Genomic DNA, 18,705 nt, shown 5'->3' on the forward strand with positions numbered 1-18,705 from the left:
TCCTCATTGCTACTTCTTCTACTGATTTTGTTCTTATTTGGGTTCGCTTAGTTTCATCTAATTGTTATCTCTCTCGTTGAAATCCTTGAATTCGTCCAGATTCGCCCCTGTTTTCATTTGGGAGTTTTGATAAGTTATTTTCTGAGATGAATTGCTATTCGCCCTTGTTTTGATTTGGGGTTTTGATATCTTTAATTTACTTTCTGAGATGAACTGCTATTCGCCCCTGTTTTCATTTGGGGTTTTGATATCTTTAATTTACTTTCTGAGATGAACTGCTATTCGCCCCTGTTTTCATTTGGGGTTTTGATATCTTTTTAAGTTATTTTCTGAGATGAACTGGTATTCGCCCTTGTTTTCATTTGAGGTTTTGATATCTTTAATTTACTTTCTGAGATGAACTGCTACTCGCCCCTGTTTTCATTTGCGGTTTTGATATCTGCAAGTTATTTTCTGAGATGAACTGCTATTCCCTCAATTGTTCTTGCTTTTTTTTCTTGATTTTGCTGTTGGATCTGTTAACTACATTGTAATCTGGATCTGGGTATTGCTTATTCGTGTTAATTTAGCTGAATTTCTCTGTTCTTGCTTCGATTTTTTCACAAAAACTGCAAATTATATCTGGGTTTTTTTAAGATCTAGCAGATTAAGGAGGAGGGGTTTTGTGAAAATGGGTTATGATCATTTGGATCAATCTCCAGAACTGAAACTCTATCAGTTTTTTGTGTTCTGTGTTCCAATTCTTTTCACTTTCATTCTTCTATTCCTTTTCTATCTTCTTTATCTTCGTCGACGAAGGGCGGATTGGAATTCTATTCGAATGCGAACATCTGATGCAGTGAACAACAATAACATATCTGCTGTATGAACTTCTCTTTGTGTGTGTTGTTTGGTTTGTTTTTGATTATTAATGATTTTGAACTTTCTTTGTTGTTGTGGTTGAGCAGTGTGATGTTGGGTTGACGAAGGAATTCAGGGAGATGCTTCCTATTATTGTGTACAATGAAACATTCTTTGTTACTGATACGCTGTGAGTGGATTTTTTTTCTCTTATGTTTGTTTGATGTATTTTGGTGAATGTTTGTACTCTAAGGGCATTTCTATAGGTACCATTAGCGGATTTTTGTTCGTGTTTTAGGGATGTTTTGAAGAGCTATCTTTTGTTTCGGGTATCTTGATATTTCCATAGGAAATAGTTTTGGGACGTGATATTTGAAGAAAAAGAGGTGATGTGTGAGATCTCTCATGGTGTGGAAACCTCTCTTTAGTAGACGCGTTTTAAGAACCTTGAGGGGAAGTCCGAAAGGGAAAGTCCAAAGAGGATAATATCTGTTAGCGGTGGGCTTGAGTTGTTACAAATGGTATCAGAGCCAGATACTGGGCGATGTATTAACGAGGAGGTTGAGCCTTGAAGGGGGTGGACACGAGGTAGTGTGTCAGTAAGGACGTTGGGCCCCTAAGGGGGTGGATTGGGGAGTCCCACATTGATTAGAGAAGGGAACGAGTGTTAGTGAGGACGCTGGGCCCTTGATCCCACATCGGTTGGGGAGGAGAATGAAACATCTTTTATAAGGGCGTGGAAATGTTTCCCTAGTAGACTCATTTTAAAATTTTTTAGGGAAATCCCAAAAAAGACAATATCGGTTAGTGGTGGACTTGGGTTGCAAATGGTATTAGAGTCAAACATCAGGCGATGTGCCAACAAGAAGGCTGAGCCCCGAAAGGGGGTGGACATGAGGCGGTGTGCCAGCAAGGACGTTGGGTCCCAAAGGGGGGTGGATTGGGGAGTCTCACATTGATTAGAGAAGGGAACGAGTGCTAACAAGGACGCTAAGCCCCAAATCCCACATCGGTTGGGGAGGAGAGCGAAACATCCTTTATAACGGTGTGGAAACTTCTCCCTAGCAGACACGTTTTAAAAACCTTGAGGGGAAACTTGAAAGGGAAAGCTCAAAAAAGACAATATCTACTACCGGTGGGCTTGGGTTGTTACATTATGACACTGTATACAAGAACTTCAAACCGAAACTCTAACGGGGTTGTTTATAGCACTAGACAAGTAAATTGAGTTACGGTCAATAGTTTTTGACAAACCCCAAAAATTGTTGCATACTCTGCCAATTTTCGGTTCATTTTATGTTGCGTTTCATGGGAGACTTTTTGTTCCTTTGTTAGGGTAGCTCTCATAAGCTACTATTTCCTCGATATGAATTTCGAAGAAAAAGAGCGGGTGACAATGTGTGAACTTCAAACCGAATTAGGCTCTGGATACTAAACCATACACGTCAAAATCATCAAATTTGACTATTCCTCACGATAGTGTCGAAAAATATCGCTATTTTTTTTCTGTTAATTCTCTCTATTCGGCCTCGTCTTGAGAGAGCAATCCTTATGTGTTTGTTGTTTGTGGCAGATGTTCAGTCTGTTTAGGGGAATACCAAACAGAAGATAAGCTTCAGAAGATACCATCATGTGGGCATGTATTTCACCTTGACTGCATTGATCATTGGCTATCCAACCACAGCACCTGCCCACTCTGCCGTCTCTCCGTCCTTTCTCCGTCGTCCCGACCACCGCACATACAGATTGAGATGGGACTCGAATCGACAAATGAGCAACGTCGCTAAGAAGCACCTCCTCAACATAGTAATCAAGCTTGTCAACATACAACACTTCCCGTGTGAGGTCATAATTCGAGTTTTCAATGGGAAAGAATCATTCAAAAAGGGATGCAACTTTGGATAATAATTCATCAAGAGAAGACGATCCGAGGGATCGGGAACTATCAATGCCACCGACCCGCATTTTAGCACAGGGATATAGTTTATGTAACATTCCAAGACTGGTCTATGAGGACCATGGCCTTTCAAAGTACATTGTTCTATCTCCCAACAGATCGCCCGTTCAGACTCACTGCTAATAGATATTGGCCTCTTTGAGTTTTCTCTTTCGGGCTTTCTTTCAAGGTTTTTAAAATGTGTATGCTAGAAAGAGGTTTTCACACCCTTATAAAAAATGCTTTATTCTTTTCCCTAATTGATGTGGGATCTCGTAGCACCAAAATTTTGTTCATGAGCATAATCTATGAGAAACAAGAAGCTGTCTTTACTTGTTATCTTTTGAGGCATATTTGGTAATTGGATTCAAGCTAGCTAATGTAGCTCGTGGACTTTCCCGTCTCACAACAAAAAGGTGAAGGATTTTCTCTTTGTTACATGAACCGAGACAACATTTGAATGAGAGCGGTCTTGAGAATAAAATCGTTAAGAAAAACTTAAAGAATTCAAAGTTATTACTTATACTAACTTGATTCATCTTCCTTTTCGGTAGCTCAATCATACGGACTCAAAGTTAAACATGTTTTGCTTAGAGCGATTCTTTGTTGGGTGATATCCTAAGAATTTTTTTAAAGAAGGATATGAGTGAGGACAAAGTATGTTGAAAAAACTTGTGTTGGTATGTCGAAATAGTCTCACTTTTAAAAGCGAGGAGTTAGTAACATAATCATGTAACTCGAGAATGTTGGAACATTAAATTCCGAATCTTCATTCAAATACTGGGCATAAATTGTTACCCATTCTCCCGATTTGAGGTTTAAATTAGCATAGACTTGAGGTCTAAAAAGTTCAAAATTATTTTTAAGAGTTATTGAAAATGAAATAAATAGTATGGTAAGTAAAAATGTGTGTGTTTTTTTTTTTAAATTAACAAGACATTATGGTTCATTCTGTTTCACCCAATCTAGTTTTAGGAGAATCCAAACAAACTCAATTTATGAAGTTTTCATTTATTTATAATGGAACCCAAACTATATGAGTTGGAGTGGATTGATCAAATTTTTTGAATCATTGATTTTTTTTTTAATATCACTAATAAAAAAAAATGATGGGGATGAACACGACTCTCCACAATGATATGATATTGTCCACTTTGAGCATAAACTCTCATGACTTTGCTTTAGGCTTCCCTAGAAGGCTTCGTACCAATGGAGAGAGTATTACTTAGATTATAAATCTATGATCATTCCATAAATGAGCAGATGTGAGACTTTCATCATCGAACGATATACCCACACATTTTTAAAAAAAGTGAATAAATTATTAAAGAATTTTGAAGTCATTTCCCTACCTGTCATTTTCCATAGAGTCCAAAAGAGAGTAGAAGAATGGTTGTTTCTCAATCCATAAAGTCCAAAAGAGAGTAGAAGAGTGGTTGCCTACTTATTACAATGTTATGAGAGGATTGGTGGAACTCCTAACGAGTATTAAAGATGTCTATTTAACCGGTAGAATTAGAGTCTCGTAAGAATCTGCTGTTGTCGATTTAGGCCAACAAATAAGTGAACCTACTGTTCGAACGCCTTTGGACTAAGTCAGACGAATTGAGTGTTGTATGAATGATACGTACTATGTGGCTATCTACATATTATTTTATGATGTTGTGATATGTGTTTATGATGATGATGTTATGTGATGCATGTACTTCTAGTATGCTAGTCCATGTATGTTCTGGTACCATGTTTACGCCTATGAGACATTGATGAGCCATGTATGACAATAATGAAATATATGTAGTATACACTTATGCATATTTCAGGGAAGTTATGTCATCAAAATAATAAAAGTATGATATGCATCATAACTATATATCAACGTTTGAAATCACGATATCTCATGCATATTATATGTCACAAGTATAAGAATTTCTCCAATATGTTTTGTACTGACACATACACTATGCTATGATACACGCTCGTTTCTTTTCATTGGTTTCAATAACAAGAGCATGCACTAGCCTATAGTCAAGCTTAGGGGGTACGAATATGAGACTACCTTGTGGGTTTATGTGCTTGTGCGTGAAACGTGTATAGAGAGTACTATGTATCTAACCCTACCTAGAATAGAAAATAGAGCCCAAGTGTTACGACCTGAGTTTCGCGAGTTGCGACTTATTAAAAACTCGAAAACATGAAAAGACACCAACTCCTAATTAAATTTTTTTCTCATTTAAAACAAAACATGAATATATTTTATATACAAATCCAAAATAAAATTTGAATACATTGGACTCATAAACAAAACAACTTAAATCAGTAAGATAATTGAAACACTATGTGGCTTGGTATAACACCTATTCTTGATCCATTTCCATCTTTGATTAGCTCATTATTGTCACCTAAAAAACTAAGAAATAGGGATGAGTACAAAAATTCAATAAGTAGCCTATTTGTAGGCTATTAGTCGTGCCCTTAGGATGTGTTAGGATCCGAAACTCTTTCTTATAACATACCTATTCTTGTCTTGAGAACTTAAGTCTTTAGGTTATGTTCTTGAGTTCTTGTCATGATCTAGCCCAAGGACCTTTGTCCTTAGTTCTAAGTTTTTAACCTTAGTTATGAGGTTCTAGGTCATAGATTTAAGAACTTGAGTCTTGATCCTGGTTCATATTCTTGTCATTGGCCATGGTGGCCCCAACATTCTCTTTAAGTTAGAATCTAGATTCGACCTATAATTGATGGCCCTGGACATCTTCTACGTCCCTTATGACGTGGTCGTGTGATCATGAAGTACCATGGAAGATCTTAGATAGTTTAGAGCAACACTTAGCAATCTAGATATCATTGTAGGATTTGTTAGGTTGAATGACCCTGTGACCTATATGAGTCACAACCTCATGTATTTATAGATGTGTACAATGAAGATTACATGGTGGGCCTTGATCATGGTAACAAAATAGGAAATCAGTAGATTATCTTACTATGTATAGATATGACCTAATCTACGTTTAACACCCCTCCCCCCTCAATCTGGACTATATACTACTAAGTTCAGATTGCGCCTAAAACTACTAAAAGAAGTAGCTAGCAGTGGCTTTGCCATAATATCGACGAGCTGATCTTTGGAAAATATGAGCCGCACATCAAGCTCATGAGGCGATACTGATTCACGAACAAAGTGATAATCAACCTCAACATGCTTTGTCCGTCGATGAAAGATTGGATTGGTGGACAAATAGGTGGCACCAATGTTGTCCCACCACAGGCTAGGCGTTCACGCTTGCGAGATCCTGAGCTCACGCAAGATGTCTTGGATCCAGATTAATTCGACAGTGGCATCAGCAACTGCCTTGTATTCGGCCTCCTTTCTAGAATGAGAAACTGATTGTTTCCTTGAACTCCAGGACAAAAGATTGCCATCAAAGAAGATTGCATAGCCTCCAATGCTTTGACGAGGATTCTTAGCCCAATCAACACCCGAGAAGGCACTATGCAAATCAATGCTGGACTTTGTAAGACACAAGCCCATAACAATAGTGTCATGTAAATAACAGAGAATTCGTTTGACCACCGCCCAATGTACAGAAGTTGGAGAGGACATGAGCTGGCATACTCTGTTGACACATAAGAATTTATCAGGTCATGTCAGAGACAAATATTGGAGAGTACCAACGACACTCCGATAGCGAGTAGTATCCACATGTGAGACCTTTTCACCACCATTTAATAACTTCTCACTAGAAAGCATAGGTGTGGGCACACCTTTGGAGGTGAGCATATTGGTTATGGACAATAAATCTTGAATGTATTTATGTTGTGTCAGAACAAATCCATTGGAAGTATGGCAAACCTCAATCCCAAGAAAATAACTCAAAGTGCCAAGATCCTTGACGGCAAAATCATCTCGAAGCTGTGTAAGAAGTTTCTCAGTAGCCATAAGAAGATGAGCTGATGATAATAATGTCATCAACATAGATGAGAATATACATCTGAATGCTCATCTTGTTAAAAATGAAAGAGAGACATTAGCCTTTGAAGGTGTAAAACTCAGCTGTAATAGTTTGGAGCTAAGGCAAGAAAACCAAGCACGCGGAGCTTGTTTGAGACCATAAAGTGACTTATCCAACTTGCAGGATAACCAGGATGTTGAGAATCCATAAATCTAGGGGGCTACTTCATATAAACATCTTCATTAAGAAAACCACGAAGAAAAACATTTTGAATATCAATCTACCAAGTAGCCCAACCACGAGAAATAGCAAAAGATAATAAGAGCCGAATGATAGTGGGCTTAACAACTGGACTGAAGGTATCATCATAATCAATGGCATACTGCTGTTTAAACCCTTTAGCAACCAGGCATGTTTTGTAGCGATCAATAGAGCCATCAGGCTTTTGCTTGAGTTTGAAAACTCATTTGCAACCAATAACGTTAAGACCAGCACGAGGAAGAACTAAGTGTCATGTCTTATTTTTTAGAAGTGCCTGGAATTCATCATTCATGCCTGACGCCAGAGGGGATGCTCCATAGCATTAATATGTGAAGTAGGTTCAGAGGCAGAAGACCGAACCATAGAATATGTTACTGTTTCATCTGTACGTACCTTGAGTTGCTTGATATTGTACTTCAATTGAGTACCATACGAATGAGTAGTAGGTGCAGGATCCACAACTGAGGGGACAACCGTACCAGCTGTTGCGAGGGGAGCAATCGGTGCTACAGCAGTCGATCGACCAGTGACCGAGGATCTGATCGAGCATTGCACAATATCATCTACTGGCGGAGGATCCGAGGCCCCAATCATTGACAGAAAAACTGATACCAATTCGCGCAGCAGCGACGCAGAGGATTGCTACGACAATCCTGAAGCTGATGTGGGCACCTGATTTTCTGCATCCAAAGAGTTAGCAGACACAGATATATGCATATGAGCATTCTCCAAATTAGTACTGTTGTTACCCAAATGCAAGATGCACAAATTAGGGACATTGTGCATCAACTGCAAGGTTGGGGAAGAACTGGGTGGGGCTCTCTTGAACAGAAAAACATTCTCATCAAATATGACGTCTCTAGAAATATAGACACGACCAGAATCGGTGTCAAGACACTTATACCTAAAGAACTGTAGCCTAGAAAGACACATTCCTTAGATCGAAAAGAGAACTTTTGTTTTTATAAGGGCGAAGATGAGGCCAACAAGCACACCCAAAAACTTTTAATAAGGAGTAATTTGGTGGGGTATGAAAAAGACGTTCTAAGAGGCATTTGTTATCGATGACACGAGTAGGAAGACGATTGATGAGATATGTAGCTGTAAGAAATGTGTCATCTCAAAATTTAATAGGTACATCAACATGAGTTAGAAGGGCTAGGCCAATTTCAACAATATGACGATGCTTGCGTTTAGCAGACCCATTTTGTTGATGCGTGTGAGGGCACAAAACCTGATGAGCAATTCCAAGGGAATGAAAGAATGTTTTATGAATTTTCTTATATTCCCCACCCTAATCAAACTGGAAACACTTGATTTTAGTATCCAGGAGGTGCACAACATGAACTTAGAATTGCAAAAGTATACGAAGAGCTTTTGTACGATCATGCATCAAATAGATCCACGAAAATTTAATGAAATCATCGAAGCTGATATAATATTTAAAGCCCCCGACAGATAGAGGTGAAGGACCCGAAACATCAAAAAAAAAAAAAAAAGTTCCAAAGGTGACGAAGACCTATGAAAAGAACTAGTGTATGGTAACTGATGACTTTTTGTGACACACATTACAAACGGGCAAAGGTGACTGAATCACTAGCACACGAAATATTATTGAGATGCAACATTGACTTTACTACTTGAGATGATGGATGTCCAAGACGTGCATGCCATTGGGTGTGTAGTAGATCTGCTCACTAAGGTGTGCTTGAGATTATCGACATCAGATGGCTTAATAAAATAGAGACCAAACTCACACCTCAAGACTTTTCCTCGACCGTCGATCCTTAATAGAAAAATGCCAAGGATGGTATTCAAAGAATACGTTATTATCACAAGAAAATTTATGAACGGAAAGAAGATGTTTGGAATTTCAGGCACATAAATAATACGCAATGCAAGAGGATGAGTGACAGTATTAATTGAAGAATGATCAGTATGCAAAATACACAAACCTGCTCCATTGCTGACTTGAACTTGTTCACCTCCATGATAGCGTTCACGCACAACGAAATGATCCAGGTCACTAGTGATATGATCAGTGGCGCCTATGTCGCTATACCAATTTGGATAATCTTGTAAGAGGAAGTAGATTCCACTACCGCAGAAGGAGCAGAAGGAGTAGAAGGAGTAGAAGGAGGTTCATCTTGATAGGACTCATCCATCCTATGCCAGCAGCGAACGACAGTATGCCCCACTTTGCCGCAGATCTGGCAGGAAGGACGAGCAAAAGGATCATGACGATCACCAGCAGGACGAAAGGGCTGTTGTGAATAAACTTAAATGAAGAAAAAAAAAGGAAAGAAGGTAGTTACTATTTTTTGAGTTTTAAAATTCAGTCAAAAAGCGGATATTTATTTTAGTAAGTGGTGGTTTTATGGGTTAGAAAACGAGATTATGATGACCATTTTTAGCTTTAGAAAACTTATAAATACGTTTTGAGAAGAGAGTTATAGAGTTAAAAAGAAGTACAAAGCAATAGAAAAGGGTTTTGAGAATTCTTTGTCTCCTTGTCTCTCCCTTCTCCATCTCCTTCATAGTTTTCGTGAGAGCTAAACGAGTTACTTTCAGAGCGAGTATCTATTTTCTACAAGTTAGCATCAGAGCGACTTTTAATTTCAACAAATTGGTATCAGAGCGAATTTTATTTTCAACAAATTGGTATCAGAGCCGATGACGAATATGATGGGACAAATGCCACTACCACGATTGACGAAGACAAACTACAATAATTGGAGCATCCAAATGAAAGCTCTTCTTGGTTCGCAAGACGCATAGGAGGTGGTTGAAGAAGGTTTCGAAGAACCGAAGGATACCATGGGTTATACGGCAGCGCAAAGCAAGGCGCTAAAGGAATTACGATCAAAGGATAAGGAACCATTATACATGCTATTCCGGGTTGTTGACAAGTCGGGTTTTGACAAGATTGCAAGGGAAACTAGTTCAAAAGAAGCGTGGGACACTCTAGAAAAGGTGTTCAAAGAAGCCGACCAAGTCAAGCAGGTGTGCTCCAGACTCTGCGTGGCGAGTTGGAGAGCATGAAGATGAAGGAGTTAGAAAATGTATCTGACTATATTACACGTGTACAGACCATGACGAATAAGCTAAATCGAAACAGAGAAATGTTACCCGAGACGCGAGTTGTGGAGAAAATCTTGAGGTCGTTAACAGACAACTTCGAAAATGTCGTATGTGCCATAGAAGAGTCGAAGAACCTAGCAAAGTTCACAGTCGATGAGCTTGCCGATTCTCTCAAGGCACACGAGCAACGTAAGAAAAAGAAGGAGAAGCCACTCGATCAAGCGCTTCAGACGAAGGCATCGATAAAGGATGAAAAGGCATTCTACTCTCAAAATTTTCAAGGTAGAGGTCGTGGAAGCCGCGGGAATGGTCGAGGTGGTCAAGGTAACAGTTATGAAGAAAATTATAAGGAGAAGAGACTATTGAGCCAAGCAAATTGGCGTGGAAGAGGCGCAATCAATGACGCGATCAAGGATACAATTCTAGCATCCAGTGTTACAAATATAAAAAATATGGCCACTATGCAAATAATTGTAAGGATACAATTCCAGCATCCAGTGTTACAAATATCAAAAATATGGCCACTATGCAAATATTGTAACTTCGACAGATGTTACAATTGTGGCAGAATGAGTCATTATGCAAGAGATTGTCGAGCCGAAGAAAAGGTGGAAGAAACCATCAACCTAGCCTTGGATGACTCAACAAATGGAGGCATTCTTTTGATGGCCCAAAACGAAGAGCCGGACACAAAAGGAGACGGCGGCACGAAAGATAATGGCAGTAGGCTTGAGGTGGTAGAAACGGTTAGAAATGAGGTGATGCAGTGGGTGTGGCGAAATCTTGATAGCGTAGACGAGAAAATCGAATAAAGATGAACAACCAAATAACAGAGAGCCCGAGGTCGAATAGAGAGAGCTCCAATGGTCGGAAAGGAAATTCGAGGAAGAAGAACACAAAAGGAGACGGCGACACGAAAGATAATGGCAGTAGGCTTGAGGTGGTAGAAACTATTAGAAATGAGGTGATGCAGTGGGTGTGGCGAAATCTTGATAGCGTAGACGAGAAAATCGAATAAAGATGAACAACCAAATAACAGAGAGCCCGAGGTCGAAGAGAGAGAGCTCCAATGGTCGGAAAGGAAATTCGAGGAAGAAAGAAGAAAAAGGGTGAAAATTGAAGAAGAAAACAAAGAGTTGGAAACAAAAGTTGAAATGAATGGCTGAGTTGAGTAAGAGTTCCTTCTATCTAAAACAGGAAAAGGAAAAGAATGAAGATAATCTCCAATCTTACCAAGAAAGTTGAAGAAGGTGGAGATTGAGGCTCTAGTGGACGAGCTAGTGAGGGAGAAGAAAGATATAGAGATGCTGACTCAACAGAGAGACCCGAATAGACCATTTAAGTTTATGGGAGTTTTGTTGGGAATAAAGTTAAATGAAGAAATGAAGGAAAGAAGGTAGTTACTATTTTTTGGTTTTAAAATTAAGTTAAAAAGACCCTATTTATTTTAGGAACCCGTTGTTTTATGGGTTAGAAAGAGTGAGATTATGATGGCCATTTTTAGCTTTAGAAAGAGTGAGATTATGATGACCATTTTTAGCTTTATATAACTTATAAATTTTGTTTCTCATTCTAAAACCAGAGTAGAGCAAGAATTATAGAGTAAAGAAGAAGTACAGACCAATAGAAAACGGTTTTGAGAATTCTTTGTCTCCTTATCTCTCACTTCTCGACATCTCTTTCACAGTTTTCATGATAGTTATCTAAACGAGTTAGTTTCAGAGCGCGCGTCTATTTTCTACAAGTTAGCATCTGAGCGACTTTTAATTTCAACAAATTGGTATCAGAATGAATTTTATTTTCAACAAGGGCGCGCCACCTTGAGAACGACCACGACCATGATCCCTACGCCTACGATTCTTTTGTTGACCACCACGACCAACATAATTGGCTGAAGATTCAGGATTTAACTGAAGTTCAGCCAGATGTTGTAGTTGGCGAGCTTCAAATGTCATTAGTTGGGCAAACACATCATCAAGCATGATGGCTTCACTCTTGGTAATCATCGAGGTGATGAAGGTTTCATAGTTCAGGCCAAGACTAACGAGGAGATACGCGATCACGTCATCATCCCGCAAGGCAGAGCCGACGGCATCCTGCTCGGTGGCTAGCCCTTTGTTCTTGCAGAAATAATCTACAACAGACAAATCACGTTTCTTGGACGTGGCGAGCTCAACACGAATCTGAACAGTGCGAGTATGTGTTGACGACGAAACATCTGTAGGGTATTCCATGCTTCCTTGGACATAAACCACATCGTGAAGAATCTCCTCAGACATGGAGGACAGAAGGCCACTAAGGACCTATTGATCCTGATCATACCACCGATCATAGGCTAGATTAGAGACTAGGTCAGCACCAGCAACGATTGAGGAAGGGACCAACTTGTCAGGTGCGGGAATGGTGCAATCGAAGTAGCCCATAAGCTTCGTACTCCGTAGGTAGGGGAGGAGCTGGGCGTGCCATATGATGAAGTTATTTTTGGTGAGACAGATTGTGACAGTGTAGTGGAGAGGGATTGGGCAAAAGGTCGACGCCATGGTAGATGAGATCGTGTTGAAGATGGTGGATGGAGAGGAGGAAGAAGATATGATAAACATTTTTAATGAATAAACCTTAGCTCTGTGTTAAGTTGAATGGCACTGTGACCTATATAGGTCACGACCTCATGTATTCATAGTTGTGTACAATGAAGATTACACAGTGGACCTTGATCCATGGTAACAAACTAAGAAATCAGTAGATTCTACTTTATCCACGGTAACAAACTAGAAAATCAGTAAATTATCTTACTATTATAGATATGACTTATTATAAGTTTAACCGGATTAAGACTTGGATTGTGCATTTTTAATGCCATCTTTTTTGAACATTCCTTGATTCGAGCATTACTTAAGTTCATGAAGTCTTAGGTTATGGCTCAATGAGTTTTTCTTAGAATTTAAGTTAGAATTTTAGGTAGAAACGGAGCATGGTTTATGACACGAGCTTCTTAAGCCTTAATAGGAAAAGGATTTTAAAGGGCTCAACAAGTAAAAAATGACAAATAATAATAATAATAATAATAATAATAAATAAATAAATAAATAAATAAAGGATTTATTTATTTTACATTTTTTAGAAAATTAATAATAGAATATTTAAAAAATGACAAATTACCTTTAGAGTTTGAGATAATTACGAAAATGTCTACCAACCATTGTATCTTCTCCACATACCAAATCAAATCCAATGGCTTGAATTCATAATGGATGTTGTAAAGCTTTTGTCAGAGAAATTTTTTTAAGGAAAGATGATATTGGATGTCTCAATGTTTGTTTAAGCTTCCTTTTAGGAGGCATGGAGGATCATTTGTAACAAGAATCAAACATCATTGACCCACCCATAAAAAGATATCACGGTTCGTGTTTGAGTTTCTCTTTCCCGAATTCCTTTCAAACTTATTTCTACTCTTTCTAAAAAGGATGGTTCACTAGCTAGGAAGAAATCAAGGACGGAAAATACCTCTAACATATATGCCAAATTCGATCCACCATTCAAGAAGCTTAAGGAAAAGCTTGGCATACGAATCCTACGAATCAGGCGGCATTTTTCACAAATTTTCCGAATGGAGGCCCTTATTTTCATATTTGTCATTCCTTACCTTAATTCCGAATCCCCTTATTGGAAGAAAATAAGTTTCTTGAAATTTTCAATTTCGAATTGTATCCCTACAAAAAAGAATATTGCAAGTCAAAAGACTACTTCACCTAATCATTCGAATCTTTGTTTCGTAGTCTCTAAATTATACGCCCTCTGGTTCTAGTTGAATCCTAACACCTTACTCCAATTTTGACTCTATATGACCTAGTATATGTATAAAACTATGTCGAATCCTTCCTGAAACGTAACCTAGAATTGGATCCTCATTATCTAAACAAACCCCAAACATACCATTGGGAAGTGATTCAGTAATTAAATCTGCATAAATCCTTTTTTGTTCTTTCATTCCAGATGAAACCCGTTTCAAAGTATCAATTAATGAAAGGGGAGTGCTATTACAATGGGTTAACATACCCCATTCACTTTTTTGTACCATCAAGGAGTGTTTTTATAAAAAAAAAACTTAACGGCTGAAATCCCTTGTATCTAACTGTTGGATTGAAATTTTAATGGGTATAAGAAATGGGTATAAGAAATCTTTAACAGTTAAATTCAAAACTGAGGTCGACAATACTTTCACTCAGGAAAATATTTTTGAGAACTCTGACAATTTCAAGTTAAAATTTAGATCGAGTTTAGAACAAGTAACAACAGTGCAAGTTTTGTCTATAAATAAGGAATTATGGGTAATGTTTTGGGACAAGAATAGTTATCAGAGTTCCTAAAACTAAAAAAATAAGCTTTTAGTTTTCGGGTATTCTTTCAATTGATTTCTTCTAAATTCGATTCCTATAAATTCTAAATGAGCTCTCCAACATGTCTCGTGAAGGATTTGAGAGCTGAAAGTTTCCCGAACGTATCTTCTTAATTCCACCTCCACTAATGACCTAGTTCAAAAGCGTGAAAATGCAGTCGACTTTTAACTTCATGGAAATGACAAAAGAAGTTTTTCATAAAGAAATCGGGGAATAAGTAGGTCTCTATAGGGTACCTAAGAAGCTCCCTTTTCTACACAACTTTTGCCTTAACCCAAGAGCTTAAGAAATTGGATGACCACATATAATTTTTTTTCTTCCAAAATATATCTGCACCTTTATGGGAAGGAAAGAAAAATAGTTGCAGATTGGCTCTCAAGAAATTCATGATGGTTCTACACGGATATGTCAAATTAAATTTGGAGTAATTAGGATACCAAAAGCTCAAGAACGAAAGTCTCGAACATCAAAGATAAGGTAAGTAGTTATTCTAAACTTTTCTAAAGAAATACTTATAGGAATCACTTGAAATACATTATAAGTCTCAAGTTAAGTTAGAATTAAAGAACTATGGAAGAAATACGTCAAGAACCATGAGTTAAGGACCTAAACCAAGCATTTTGTTCCGAATCAAGTAACAGTAAAATAACTCGCTAAATAAACTTTGTTGCTCAGAAACTTTAATTCTTTGCACATAATGACATGATAGGATTATATATGAAATTTGGTGATCATTGGATAAGAATAAGTAGCTAAACCAAACAACGATGCAAAATGACCATAATGCTCGTAAGGTAACTTACTTTGGGTTCACGATCCAAACAACCTCCAAATATCATGAAACTTTATAAGAAGCCTTATTTCATGATGGGTAAAGACTATTTAAAGTTTTAGACCATTGGATCATTTTTGGGACTCGAATCAAGTTTGTGGTGATAAATAACCAAAAAATACCATGAGGTTCCTTTAATATATTTTGAGGACCAAACACCATCCAAATGACTCAAGATCTTTAAAAAGACCTATATAAGGACACGAAGGTTTGCATAAAATTTCAAGACAATTTGGTATAAGTTAAGGCTTAAAAGGAATGATTAAAATTCCCCTATGGGTTAACCCTATGATTTATGCTAAATAATCAAAGTGTGTTATAAGCTTCATGTCACACTTAGGGATAGCCTTGATTTATAAGTAGACAGGAGGCTACCCTAAGTTAAGAGGATAGAATGCTACCTATTGATAAGTTTTAGGATAACCTTTGATATTTATGTAATCAGGAGACTACCCTAAGTCATGATGAGCTCTAAGTTCATCTTTGATTTTTAAGTAATTAGAATGTTAACTCATGATAAGTTTTAGGATAACCCTTTATTTTTAAGTAATTAGAAGTAATCAAGATACTACACCATGATAGGATAAGCCTTAATTTTTAAATAATAAGATTGATATCCTAAGTTAGATGAGCTCTAAGTTCGCCCTTGATTTTTAGTAATCACGATGATACCTCATGATAAGATTTAGGATAGCTCTTTATTTTTAATTAATCATGTTGCTCCCTAAATTATGAATTAAGATGTTACACTTAATTTTTTTTTAGTAATCAACCGCTTTAGGTAGCTTTTGATTTTCAAATAATTAATGTTAGCCTAAGGCCATGATTCAAGTAGGCTTTATGTAGCCTTTGATTTTCAATTAATCAATTTGCTACCTTAATGCCATAATTAAGACGAGTAAGTTTACCACACACCAATGCCCTAAAGTAGTACTTTATAATTCCCTAAGATATAAAGACGGCTAGGTACCACTCAATAAATTAGAATCAAGTACAAGAACCAAGTACTAAGTACAAAGATAAGAATCAAGAACAAAAACTAAGAGTTAAGAACCAAGAACCAACGATAAAAACTAGAATCAAAGATCAAGATTCAAGTTCTAATGTTTAAGGAACCAAAACAATAGAACTAAGGTCCTTAGATAAAAATAAGATCCTTGGGCTAGACCATGACTAGAACTCAAGAACTGAACGAGCCTAAGTTCTCAGGACAAGAACAAAAATATGACAAGAAATAGTGTAGTACCCAATGTCACAATCATACGTTAAAGAGAATAGATTGTGACCCTCACGTGCACACAAGACAAGGTGGTGATATGGTAGTGACATCCAACTGACCACGCGAGGGCTAATACAAGAAAAGTGTCATGATGCGACCAAGGAGGATGGTGCATCATCTAACACACATAGAGAAGTGCATGAAAGCTAACCAGAGACATAAAGTAATATAAAGGCAATGATGTCAATATGAAAGTTTGGTTTGTGAAAGGGTCGGGTAGGGCCTTGGCCTTCATCTTGAAAGTTTGGGTTTCAAAGGAAATTTGGGCATGCAGATTTGGATTCAAGTTAGTTCATATGAAATATGAAAAATTTGCCAAATTTGGTGTCAATCAGACATCGGATGGACAGTCCACGACACTGTATGTTCGCCCAAAATCATGTCTATACTTACCAGACAAAAAATGCCTCAAAATTACTTTAGGGGAAGGCATGATGTCAGCTCTCCATCATCTCTGGGCCCCGTGGCCTAAGCGAGCTACGCTGTGGTACATGTTTTTGTCACAATGAGGGGGAGCATTGTGAGATGAGTGTCTTAGACGACTTCCTTTGAAATGAGTTTTTTAAGTAAAGTGTCGGAGGTTGGATTATGCATCTTCTATCTAGATTTTTTTTTTTTTTTTTGTAAATGAACTAGATTGGATACGGGAGGGTCCAATGTCTCGATATGACTCAGATTGATGGATATTTGGGATGTTCCGATGATATGAACGACACATGGGTGGTTCATTCTCGATGACTTGGACTGAACAAGCTATGATGGTTGATGAAACCCCTTGACTTGGGATGGGGTCAAAACATGTCGGCCATGTTAATTGGGAACCAAGATGAGAATTGAGTTGCGACATTGTGACATTGCATTGAGAGACCTTGGCCTCAAGTAGAGGCAATGTTGAGTCGAATGACTTCACCTCTAGTGTAGAGGCAAGTGAGTTTGATGACTGAGCAATTTAACGTGAGGTAAATGTGAAGAAAAAATAGATGATTGTTGGAGGAAGAAAAAAAAAACAGGAAAACACGAGAGAGACAAACTTATTTCAGATTATGCTGAAGACCGATGATCTATTTCTCATTATATTGACATATTTAAATAACAATTATATATTAAAAATGCAAAGAGTGAGAACTCAATTAAATCCTTTCCACTCAACTTGGCCATTCCACTAAATTTAATTGTGTGCCTTTAACTAATTAATAGGGCTTACTCTTAACCTAAAAATAGGGATTTATCTAATAGAGTTAACTTGGAGAAGATTGAACATGCACTTGCATGTGGCGTGTGTGACCAAACAAGCGTGAATTTCATATAAGTTATATTCTGTTTGCAGAGACAAACCACGCGTAAGATCCAAAGAAGCCACAAGAAAATTGGCAAAAAATATATATGGGACTTGGATTTTCTTCAAGGCTTGTCGTGAGCGTGTTAAAATTTATATGATCGTGACACCTAGAACCCTTCATAGACACGATTAAGAGCATTGTACTCATTCTTATTCTCTCATATTTTTCAGATGACAAGGAGCTGATCAAGGATGGAAACAGGTATAGAGAAGGTGTCATGTAGAGGCACACCGTATTTCAACTATTCAAATAGTTTAAGTTGTTTTGCTACCGAGCATAATGTATTCAAACTCTACTTTGGATTTCTAAATAAAATGTATTTATATTTTGTTTTACCTATTTTACTATTTTTAATAAGCGGCAACTTGTGAAGATTGGAGGTGATACGTAGAGTTCATTAAAGGAACTTGTGTTATTCACAAAATATTTAAATTATATCGTGTTTGAACTTTCACGGTGTTAGCTCATAAATTTTCTATTTTTGTGAGCTCAAATCACTTTTTATTTTCATGTTTATACCAAACACTTGAACTTCGTATGCATGTAGTTTGTACCGACAAAATTTTCCTTTGATACTACCATCTTTAGTAGGCATATTAGCCTATAGGATGTTACTGTCTACCAAACCTACTCGATCATTTATATTTAAAGAAATTTAGGCAATAGTCTACGTAGGTAGGTCATCTTTTATCTTTATGATCATAACACTGTATAGTTTAACTATGCTTTGAGACATCTGATTGAAACATCTAACCTTGGCAAAATGTTGCCCTGTAGCTTGATGAAAAA

The 18,705-nt window shown here is 37.5% G+C and overlaps 1 protein-coding gene across 2 annotated transcripts; it reads left to right on the plus strand.

Annotated features, from left to right (window-relative positions):
• LOC111472698 (RING-H2 finger protein ATL58-like) lies at positions 1-18,288 on the plus strand. 2 transcript variants are annotated; one of them, XM_023118314.1, is made up of 3 exons: positions 1-862; positions 948-1,030; positions 18,087-18,288. In XM_023118314.1, the coding sequence occupies exons 1-3, from the start codon at positions 671-673 to the stop codon at positions 18,088-18,090; spliced, it is 279 nt and encodes a 92-aa protein (XP_022974082.1). In that variant the 5' UTR covers positions 1-670; the 3' UTR covers positions 18,091-18,288. The 2 variants fall into 2 exon arrangements, with proteins under 2 accessions (XP_022974082.1, XP_022974081.1); XM_023118313.1 differs by lacking the exon at positions 18,087-18,288 and adding an exon at positions 2,414-2,754.
• The last annotated feature ends 417 nt before the right edge of the window (positions 18,289-18,705 follow it).

The sequence above is a fragment of the Cucurbita maxima genome, unplaced genomic scaffold (assembly GCF_002738345.1).
Source record: "Cucurbita maxima cultivar Rimu unplaced genomic scaffold, Cmax_1.0 Cma_Scf00084, whole genome shotgun sequence".
Classification (NCBI taxonomy): domain Eukaryota; kingdom Viridiplantae; phylum Streptophyta; class Magnoliopsida; order Cucurbitales; family Cucurbitaceae; genus Cucurbita; species Cucurbita maxima.

What these genes read in the sequence shown, in the direction of transcription:
- LOC111472698 (XM_023118313.1), top strand. Translation starts at nt 671, where the DNA reads ATGGGTTATGATCATTTGGATCAATCTCCAGAACTGAAACTCTATCAG. An exon ending in ACAACAATAACATATCTGCT is followed by an intron (nt 863 to 947) that starts GTATGAACTTCT and finishes GTGGTTGAGCAG; the next exon opens with TGTGATGTTGGGTTGACGAA. An exon ending in TTCTTTGTTACTGATACGCT is followed by an intron (nt 1,031 to 2,413) that starts GTGAGTGGATTT and finishes TGTTTGTGGCAG; the next exon opens with ATGTTCAGTCTGTTTAGGGG.